The sequence below is a fragment of the Lepidochelys kempii genome, chromosome 9, assembly GCF_965140285.1.
Source record: "Lepidochelys kempii isolate rLepKem1 chromosome 9, rLepKem1.hap1, whole genome shotgun sequence".
NCBI lineage: Eukaryota > Metazoa > Chordata > Testudines > Cheloniidae > Lepidochelys > Lepidochelys kempii.
In genome coordinates, this window is record NC_136388.1 from 2,533,665 (window position 1) to 2,544,881 (window position 11,217).

The window sequence follows — 11,217 nt, forward strand, 5'->3', positions numbered from 1 at the left end:
GTGTTGTCCATAAACCTCCACCAGGACTTTCTGCACATAGGACACCGTGGGCTTCCCTCGATGCTCGTTCTTGGCTTCTACGTTGAAATAAGGCAGAGAGCTGGAGTTGGCGCACACTTTGGCCAGCGTGTAGGTGCAGATCCCCATGAAGTGGTGAGTCTCTCTGTCAAACGTGTTGTAATGAGGGTCGTTGTGGACGCGGCAGATCCCGTAAGTCTCAGGGTAGCAGCCAGGTTTTCCGTTCTGAACCCCACAGTAATGATCGGCTGGGCAGGCTGCGTTCGAGCACGTTACTTTGCTCCCCTGAGAGGGACATCTGCATTTAGAGGAGCAGGTGTCATCGGTCCAGAATTCAGAGCCAACAGGGTAGTGTTTGCCATTGTGCCAACACCCGCACTGACTGCTGGGGACACAGCCGTCGTTGTAGAGAAGATAGCCACTGTCGCACACGCATCCTTCCACACACGGCAGGCTGCAGCTGGCAGGAGCCATCGGGTTGACACAGGTAGCAGGGCAGGCTGCCGTGCATGCTTCATAGTGACTGTTGCGTGGACAGTCAATGGCTGGAGAAAACAAAAGCTCTGTCATAGATCAGAAAGTATTACACTAATCAATTCTCTTTGCTACCTGTTCACAGGTAATTATTTCATACGCAGTGCGATGATACGCCAGCTTCAGTTCTACTTAGCTACGGTATCAGCTGCACCAATTGATGCCAGGTTAGTTTCTCGGAAACGGAAACTCCCAAGGTTCTACTGCAACTGCAGAAGAGCACGATGCACAATGAAACCTAAAACAATGCCTCAGCCCGTGCAATGCTTTCATGTTGTCCTGGTTCCAAACAATTTCTTTTCTTGAGCTATGAAAGCCATTCCAAACACGCGCACGAAACTCGCAGTGGAAAATCTCTCGTTTGCTTGTACTTACGGCAGAAGGTAGCATTCCTCCAGGCCTCTATCTCAGCTCCCCTTGACCGACAGGCATCTGCATAAGACTGCAGACTCTTGCAGAGGGAGTCGGGATCCATTTGCAATTCACACTGGTCATAAACGCAGCCGCTGAAGTAAATGGTAGGATCTAGCACCCCGTGGCACTTTTTAAATGGGCCGTTCACATCTGTCAGGAGACCACAGAAAGCACTGCTGGCAATGATTTGCTTATCACTCTCGTCGCAGACTGGGTCATGGCCTGTTCCTGGAGGACAACTGAGAGAAAAGAGAGAAGCCCTTGGTTGGTTGCGTGGCTTTCCCTTGACATTTGATATTTCTCAGGCAATTCCAGATCTGCCCTGAGAGCTACGAACCTGCTGTGGTTGGAGACCTGCCAGCTGTTGCCAAGGCTGGTAGAGTCTGGCTCCAGCACCCCATCTGGATTCAGAAAGTCATCCGCTGCGTTCCCGTTGTAGTTCCCACACATCCCACAAACCTTCTCTTTAAAGGAGCTCGGAAGGGTCACTTCCACTCGATGGTTCCCATCAAACTTCACGGTCAACCCAAAGTCTGTGCTGACCATGACGTAAAGCCCACTGGAGGAGATTTGCACACCCGGCGATGGTGCAAAGGGGATGATAATCTCTCCCTTTCCATTTACCTAGGCATGAAGAAGGCAAGCCCTGCACGTAAAGAAATGATCTTCCACGGTCCTTCTCAACAAGCCACTCAGCCCCCGTCCCTGCACCTACCTTCACGACTCCCCCCTTCTCTAGTGTTATCCTGAGGCCACGAACATCAACGTCCACATATTGAACATAGGACACGCGTGTGTTGCCTCCTCTGCGCTCATTCGCTGCTTCCACATTGAAGTAGGGCAGCGTGCTGTTCCCATCACACAGTTTGGACAGGGTGTAGGCGCAGGTCCCCATGAAATGATGGGTTTGTTTATCAAAGGTATAGTAGTGAGGGTCCCCTGCTACCACACAAGACTCTGGGGGGCAAAGCACAATAAATCACAGCTTTACTTCAATCACTTCCACAGTGGCTTCAGGTCCTGTTAGAGTCGGACAACCTGGTTTGGAAACATTCGTTCCAGGCCTGAGCTCTTCACCGGCCGCCACCCATCACGCTTAGAATACTTCCTACTGCACCTGCTTCCCGGGTTTCCTGATAGGAATTAGCCTGTTCACCAAAGAGACAAGGTGGGGGAGGTGATCTCTTTTCTTGGGCCAACTTCCGTTGCTGAGAGAGACAAGGTGTCAAGCTTACACAGAGCTCTTCTTCAGGTACGGGAAACGCACTCAGAATGTTCCTGCAAATGTCAAGGTGGCAGCTCAAATGCTTGGCTCTCTTTCCAACACACGCTGGTCTAATAAAAGATATGACCTCATCCACCTTGTCTCTCTAATTTCCTCGGATCGAGATGGCTACAACAACACTGCTAGTCGCCCGGATCCTTTCTAAGCTTTGGGACGTATTCTGCCCTCCCATTCACACGGAGTAAGAGCAGAAGAGCTGTGCAGAACCTGAGGATCGGCGTGACATGCCAATTAATTGCAGATCTTTAAGGAGTCATTTATATCAGAGAAATTCACCTGAACGTGGCGACGGAGGTGGTGTGGTTGTCCCTACAGAAGGGGTAGAGGTGGTTGATGTGGTGCTCACAGTTGTTGGAGGTCCATCTCCTACAAGGAGACAATGTCATAGAGATGTTCTGTAATTCACATGTTCTTGTTCCAAACAAAGGAAACACTGACCATGATCACCAAGTAGCCCTGTCCATAAAAACAGAAACTCTGACATGGTGCGCTGTACCTGGGCAATATCCGTTTATTAGAGATACATCATCCACTGCTACGTCACTGCGGAAATCTTCACCCCGCTGTCCCTCCAGGAGGATCTAGGGAAAGGGGAAGTTGCCAGAGTTAGTTTCTTTCATACCCATTTGTTCTTCATTAAAGCCCTATCATCGTAAGAGTCAAGGCAAATGATTTCACCTACCTGCATATTTCCTCCGCTATACACAGTGACTTCTGCCAAGTTCCACCTATCGCCCTTATTTCCTGTCTCTGACCAGACCAGACGTGATGCTGCATCCTCAGCGACATAAACTCTCAGTGCCATTGTGTGAGCCACTCCGTACATGTGATACCAGAAGCGGAAACAATGGGGTCCATTGGCACTGCACACAGGACTCTGCAAGTGAGCCACAGCTCCAGAGCTGGCCTCGCTCGCTTGCAAGTAGATGAAGTAACCATCTGAAACAAACAGTGTGTTACGAAGGAATGTACAAGCTATAGGACATGACAAACAATGACAACACTCCTAAGAGCATAAACATCACAGCCGACATTCGATCCTTAATGGAACACAAGTGATATAGAATTCTGTTGCCAGTGTTTCTACGGGAAGCGCACACAATTCCAGGAGAGACTCCAAACAGTGCTCTCAGCTCCTTCCTTTCCATTTATTTATCCAGTCATCTAGGTTTGTTGCTTTGCAGGCCACAGGGAGATGTTTTGTTGTGGTTGCAAGAGCCGGTTTCGGCTAAATAAGATATCCGGTCTCTTCCAATGAGGAAAGTCACTGATTTTTTGTGATATAATATTTTCACCCTGGATACCATTCATCCTCTAGTAATCCAAGGCTTGTTGATCTTAATGGGAGTCTTCTCCTTGACCTCCGTGGGCTCTGGATCTGCCCCGAGAGGCCTGGACTCTGTATTTGACCCAAAGGCCCTTCCAGCCTGCTCCTGAATTCCTTTCCTACTAACCACGTCATTACGCAAGAGAGCTAGGTGGAGGCTGCAGTCCCTACCTCCTGTCGTGTGGTCGTACGAGGGTCCCGTGTTTGGCGAGGAGGTTGGCCCCCGGTGTCGTTTCCAGTCCAAGCTGTCAGAGACTGACTGTGTCCAGTCACAGAAGTCAGTGTCAAATGAACAGGACATGTTACAAGGAGCTGGAGGAATTGGAAAAGGAACAGGAGAGAGGTGATATTTCCTGTGACGATCCCAAAGGAGGCTTCTCCCTGTCTCCCAACGCTAGCTCCCGGAGCAGGAACTTCCTACACACCTGTCACGTCTGCGGTAGCGAATGACTTTCTCCCTCAGACTACAGACATTTTAAAATATAGCATTTTTCCAAGTGGAAAGAGTTATGGCTAACATGCCAGTACAAACATGCCAGGAAAAGCAGCACTCCGAAGAAAGCTGCGGTCAGAGAGGAAACTTTGGAAAAACACTGGTAAAGGGCTTTTCTTGCTCCCCTGTGGCTACAGCCAGTGTACTGGTATTAGAGATGTTCTTATCTGCACAAATAAGACGGCACCTTCTACCATGCAACTCCCGCTTTGTGATTGCACTGTAGGAACAGTGACTAAATGCTCCTCCCCACAAATGCCGTGGGTGTACAATTTGGCACATAGGCATCTACTGATAGCAGCTGAAATTTACCGCAGATAGTGTCCGCCGTCCATTCCCCAAGAGAGACTCCTGCCTCTGCACAGGCTGCCGCATACGATTCCAGATCATTGCAGAGCTGCTCAGAGCTTCCTCCTGTGGCACACTGGTCGTAGACACAGCTCTCAAGGTACAGGTGGGGTGGCACCGCAGAACGGCAGGGTGCGAATGGGCCGTCGCGGTGCGTTAGGATTCCACACCGCTCCTCGGCTGCCAGCTGCTCGGCGGGAGTGCACGTTACCGGTGGCAGGATCGTTGTATTACACCTAGAGAACACAAAGGAACACAAGCTTACGCAGGCCTGGGGATCTGAAAGTACACAATTCTCTTTAAAAATTGAGAGTAAATATGCATCCGTTGCCAGAAATGCTCAAATCCAACTTGAGGCACCTCTCCAAGGACTGCAAATCATCCACCAACATGAATACAAAGTAAAGGGCACGTTATTACATGCGGAGTTTGAAATCCTGAGACCTTTATTCACTTTCTAGTCTGTTATTCTTTAGGCCAGTGGTCCTCAGGCTGTGGGTCTTGCTCCCCGAGGGGGGCGCACAGGAACCTTTGAGGAGGCCCAGGGAGGCCCAGACCAGCCCCCATGGGGCGCGGGGAAGTAGCGCCACCCAGTCCTGCTCCGGCCCCAGCTACTCCAGCCCTGCTCCCCGGCCCCAGCTGCAGGTCCGGCCCCGACCTCGCACACTGGATCCCAGCTCCGCTCCTGGCCGCGGCCCCTGGCTTCAGGCATCCACCTGCCGGCCCCACTCCCAGCCGAGGCTCCAGCTGCAGCACCAGCCCCGCTCCCAACCGTTGCTCCCGGGGAGTCATGGACCAGGAAAAGGGGAGGCATGGACAAAAACGTTTGGGGACCACTGCTTGAGGCTGAGGATGTGTCCCATTGCCTTTCAGAACAAGAGGATGGAGAAGCCCTGTTAGTGATTCCGCAGTTCAGGGTCTCTTTTAAAATGGGCCATACCTTCCTATTTCTCTCTAAAAGTTGGGTGCCTTCCGGGGGAGTATTGAGGCCCTTTGTATTCTCTTTGCACCTTGGGTTTGGCTTCTCTGAGTTTATGCACGGAAAAGGTTTGAAATTTGACTTTGGATGAAATGTCTCCTTGCTACACAGACTATCCGGCATCCATGACCTCCCTTAAAAGACATTGTGTAGCTCCAGGAGACAAACAGGTAGGAAAGGGAACGAGGACATGAGCCACTCGCTGCCCTGGAGAGCAACACTGCTGAAGTACCAGGAGCTAAGGAGAGAGAGATTCCTGGGGATGGGCAGCACAGCTGCCCTGCTGCCACCCAGGGGCCCAGTCTTGCAGGGTGGGGGTGCTGCTGCAGGGAGTGCGTAGGGCCCAAGCGGTGATGTTAGGGACTCGGGCCCTGTGCAGACAGGCTGCCATGTAATGCAGAGCCACGTCCCTGGCAGGTTCTGCTGCGGGAGGGGCTGCTCCCACCTACACCGGCCCGAGCAACAGGGGCAGGTCGGCTCGAGTGCTCGCTCTGCCCGGAGGGGACAGTTTGGTCCGGAGACTTGATCTAGTCCTCTTTGAAATAGGACCGTCAGCCCGTGGCAGACTAGTGCAGGGTAGACTCACACCCTGGCTTGTGCAAAGTAATTCTTCATGGGGACAAGCCCTCTGTCAGAATCAATATTGCTACTCTCATTCGCAGGAGAAAAGGAAAACAGGACGTCCTCTCGCAGGGGAAAAGCGGAATAACCTGAGTGGAGTCAGGATGGAAATAACATTTCCTTTGCACTGGGTCCAGGAGACAGCCCATCTAGAAGTCGCTTCTGCGTATAAATAGGTAACATAATTGGTAATGCCAACGTGTGCATTTAGTCTTGCTAATGCCAGACTGAACCTAGATCAACAGTCTCACTTTCCAGTGCGCTGTCTACCTAGGGACTGTTAATCAACAATGACTCACGGCCACTCATCGTCAGGCACCCTCCAGCTGGCTCCAAATTCATTGGCGTCTGCCACCACGACCCCATCAGGTCTCGTGAAGTCGTCCTGCTGGGTCCCCGTGTACGTCCCGCACAATCCGCACAGCCGCCCTTTGTACTTCTCAGTCACTCTTACAAAGAGCTCGTGGTCCCCATTGAACTGCAGCTGGACGCCCAGGGTGGTAGTAATTTGTACGTAGCGTCCGATGAGTGAAACGGTCACTCCAGGGAGAGGAGTTTCAGGGGGAGAGGCCAGGGCACCATTAATCTGAATGGGAAAGAAGGACAGAAGGAAAAGTGTATGTTCTGCACTGTCACGTTCCCAAAGACCCTTGCTTTTTCATATCTTGCATATAGTGCAGAATGAAGAAAAATATTCTGGGGCGCAGACTTTTCCAGACATGGCATTTGTAAAGTGTAAACAAAAACCATCGGTAGAACACTTCTTGGCTTTTAAAAAGCACTGGAATTTATGGAAATATTTGCCACATCCAAACCACGCAAGCCCCCTTGCATTTTCGGGGCTCTTCTCTGCACCCTCTCCCCTTTCGGTAAAGTCTTTTTAAAAGGTGAGCACCGGAACAGGTGTCCGCAGTACTCTGTTATCAGCCTCAAGAATGCCGCACGCACAGGTAAAATCACCTGCCGGCTTCAACTCACTACTTCCCTGTGTGCGTGTACCCAAAACTACATTTTCTCTGAGTGGGCCCCGCTTACCAGGATCCAGACGGCTCTGTATGACTGCCCTGTCCTCATCATTATTTTAGTACGTCCTCAGTCTTTGTGTCATCCACCATTTGAATCACAGCTATCAACTTATATTTGCTTTCAAATCATTGATAGAAATACTGATTAGTGCCCGTTTTAGAACTGATCCCCGCAGAACCCCAATAGATGTAGCCCCAAAGGACGACGATTCCCCACATCATTACCAGGGTCACACCACTTGTCATTTTTAACTCTTGACACAACTTTCTCACTCTTCCAGTCTTCTGGGAGGTCCCTGGTAGTCCGAGATTTATTAAAAATCAACCTCAGTGGGCCAGAGATCTCCCCCAGCCATTCGAGAACTCTTGGGTGCAAGTGATCACGGCCGGCTGATTTTAAAAGGTTTACTCCCAACACATGCTCTTTTACACCTTCTCTAGTTATGAATGGCCTGGAAAGAAAGTCATTATTCTCAGGCACTATAAATCTCCAATCGCTTAACTTCACTAATCACTGGGAGGCGAGAATGAATTTTTATGCGGACTGTACAGACAGGTGCACTGAGAAACAGAGAGGGTAAGCGGGTCACCCAAGCTCACCCAAGTAATGAGGACTCTTGTTCTTAATTCAAGTCACTAGACAGTATTTGCTGACATGGATTCCAAGATCTCAAGGGGCCTATTTCTTGTAACGCATTGAGAGTTTAAGAAAGACTATAGGCTGGTTAAAGCAGATTCACATGACATAAAAAGCACACAACGGAATACATTCCGGATGAAGATGAGATAGGCGCTTACGTAGACCATCCTGTTCTTCCTGAGGGCAATGTGGACGCCATCCAGGGTGAGAGCGACGGAGTTAATGGCTGTCCATCTGGGGCTGCCCCGGTGTTCATTTCGGGTGGTAACCCTAAAACTGCCAGAGGAGTTATCGCAGGTCTCCACCACGGTGTAGTTGCAGGCACCCTGGAAGTGGTGAAGTTTCCCATCAAAGGTGGTGTAATGTGGGTCACCGTAGATGTGGCACGTCGCGGTGCTGGCGGGATAACATCCCCGCAGGCCATTTTGAATCTTGCAGATCTCATCTGGACCACAAGACAGCTCACTGCACGTCATGATGCCATTTCCAAGACACTCACAACGGCTCGTGCAGTTCTCCGTCACAACGCGCTCTCCTTCCTGCCGGGAGACACACACAAGAAATGCATGAACGGATGCCATTAAAGAGGGTGATGCTGGCAGATCAGTTCCCCACCCAGGGCGCTGAGGTCCGTGGTTTCACTCACACTGTAGTATATGTCCTGGAACACACAGCCACACTTGGCTTCTGGCACACAGGCGCTTCCGCTGAGCACGAATCCAGAATTACACGCGCAGCCCTCGACACAGGGCTTGCTGCAGTTCTCGGGGGCGAGGCGGTCCAGACATGTGGCAGGGCAGGCAGTCATACAAGGCTCGTAGTGGCTGTTGGGAGCAGAGCAGGTGGGAGCTGAAAGGGTAACGAGGGGAAGAGAATTAAGATCGACAAAGCCCCCTTGGAAACACGCCCCACAGGGAGACAGACGTGGTGACAAGGGTTCTTCACAACCACGTAAGGTCAATAAAGAACAAATTTGTTTGCTGAACAAGGACTGGATGCTCCAGATTTGCTACTCACCGCAGAAGGTGGCATTTCTCCAGGGGGGGAGCGTCACCCCGGCTTCCTGACACGCATCCGCGTAGGTCGCCAGAGCGCTACACAGGAGCTCCTCACTCCCATTCAGCGCACAGAGGTCATAGACGCAGCTCTCAAAGATGCTCTCAGGATTGATCACGGAGTGGCAGACCGCAAAGGGGCCAGGCCTCTGGGTTATCATGCCACAGAATCTGTCTGTTCTGTAGAGGTTCTCCCGGTCTGCAGGGCAGGGGTCTGGTGGTGGGATGCCACCGCAAGAGGGATCGTCGTCCATGACACGCCAGCTGTTTCCCAGCTCATTAGAGTTCTTGGCTTGCTGCCCATCGGGCATCATATAGTCATCCTGTCTCCGACCGTTAAAGTTACCGCACATGCCACAGGTCCTGTTGAAATAGGTGGTGGGCACCTTCACTTCCACCGAGTGATCGGTGTCATAGGAAACCCTCAGTCTGAAATCTGTCTCTAGGGTAACGTATCGTCCGCTCCTGCTCACTCTGATTGACCCACCAGCTGCGCTGACAGGAAGGGTCATTAGCACCTCATTGACCTAATGGGAAATGGAAGGAAAAGTACCATGTGATTTCCACAGCGTGAGGCCCTAGGACACTTGTAAGGGAGAAATTAGCAATGAAATTGACTCATTCTCTGCAAATAATTACTATGTGAAATAGTAACATGCATTTCCGGATTGTTTTTCTCTCGGCGCAAGTTGTCCAGATGTAACACCCAACCCTTAGGAAGGCTCCTGCTGCCCGCTGCAGACGGTCCCTTTAGACCGTCTTGATATAAAGTTTGAAAGATCAGGAGTCACGGATTCCCCTTCATGGAATCACAGAATCATAGAATATCAGGCTTGGAAGGGACCTCAGGAGGTCATCTAGTCCAACCCCCTGCTCAAAGCAGGACCAATCCCCAACTAAATCATCCCAGCCGGGGCTTTTTTTAAGCCTGACCTTAAAAACCTCTCAGGAAGGAGATTCCACCACCTCCCTAGGTAACCCATTCCAGTGCTTCACCGCCCTCCTAGCGCAAATGGTTTTCCTAATATCCAACCGAAACCTCCCCCACTGCAACTTGAGACCATTACTCCTTGTTCTGTCATCTGCTACTACGGAGAACACTCTAGATCCATCCTCTTTGGAACCCCCTTTCAGGTAGTTGAAAGCAGCTATCAAATCCCCCCTCATTCTTCTCTTCTGCAGACTAAACAATCCCAGTTCCCTCAGCCTCTCCTCATAAGTCATGTGCTCCAGCCCCCCAGCCATCTTTGTTGCCCTCCGCTGGACTCTTTCCAATTTTTCCACATCCTTCTTGTAGTGTGGGGCCCAAAACTGGACACAGTACTCCAGATGAGGCCTCACCAATGCCGAATAGAGGGGAACGATCAAGTCCCTCGATCTGCTGGCAATGCTCCTACTTACACAGCCCAAAATGCCGTTTGCCTTTTTGGCAACCAGGGCACACTCTTGACTCATATTCAACAGAGGAGAGTGAGAAACGGTCACCTTTACAGAAGGACACAGAGCAAAGCTCACTCCCCATCTGGAATCCGCCTACTGAGGAAATGCTCCTTACCAGCACTTGGCTCGGACGGTTTCTGAGAATTTCTATGTGTTGTCCATAAACCTCCACCAGGACTTTCTGCACATAGGACACCGTGGGCTTCCCTCGATGCTCGTTCTTGGCTTCTACGTTGAAATAAGGCAGAGAGCTGGAGTTGGCGCACACTTTGGCCAGCGTGTAGGTGCAGATCCCCATGAAGTGGTGAGTCTCTCTGTCAAACGTGTTGTAATGAGGGTCGTTGTGGACGCGGCAGATCCCGTAAGTCTCAGGGTAGCAGCCAGGTTTTCCGTTCTGAACCCCACAGTAATGATCGGCTGGGCAGGCTGCGTTCGAGCACGTTACTTTGCTCCCCTGAGAGGGACATCTGCATTTAGAGGAGCAGGTGTCATCGGTCCAGAATTCAGAGCCAACAGGGTAGTGTTTGCCATTGTGCCAACACCCGCACTGACTGCTGGGGACACAGCCATCGTTGTAGAGAAGATAGCCACTGTCGCACACGCATCCTTCCACACACGGCAGGCTGCAGCTGGCAGGAGCCATCGGGTTGACACAGGTAGCAGGGCAGGCTGCCGTGCATGCTTCATAGTGACTGTTGCGTGGACAGATCAGTGCTGTAAATTGAAAAACCATCCACATTAATCCTTTTAACTACTGATTTGCAATAATATATTTTGTTCCTTTTAAAAGTATTTTGTGCCAAATACTGAAGACCTTCGTCTGTTTTTATTCTCCATCAAAACTCCCAGTTCACTTTCAGTTTCTCCTTTTGACGGCAAGAAACCCCATCTATCCTGCAGAATATTGCAGGGAAACTTCCATTGTATATAACTGAGTTAAGGGAAAAAACAAATTACTCTTCTTGCTCTTCTTGGCTGCTCGTTTAGGTGGCAGGACTATATTAATGTGATTTTTCCATTTATTATTAATGTTAATCA

The 11,217-nt window shown here is 50.7% G+C and overlaps 1 protein-coding gene across 1 annotated transcript; it reads right to left on the minus strand.

Moving 5' to 3' along the window:
- Positions 1 to 7,758: 7,758 nt before the first annotated feature.
- LOC144930868 (alpha-tectorin-like) lies at positions 7,759 to 10,822 on the minus strand. Its single transcript, XM_078854326.1, has 4 exons — positions 10,295 to 10,822; positions 8,702 to 9,266; positions 8,331 to 8,533; positions 7,759 to 8,223 (listed from the first exon to the last, which is right to left on the minus strand). The coding sequence occupies exons 1-4, from the start codon at positions 10,820 to 10,822 to the stop codon at positions 7,759 to 7,761; spliced, it is 1,761 nt and encodes a 586-aa protein (XP_078710452.1).
- Between the last annotated feature and the right edge of the window lie 395 nt (positions 10,823 to 11,217).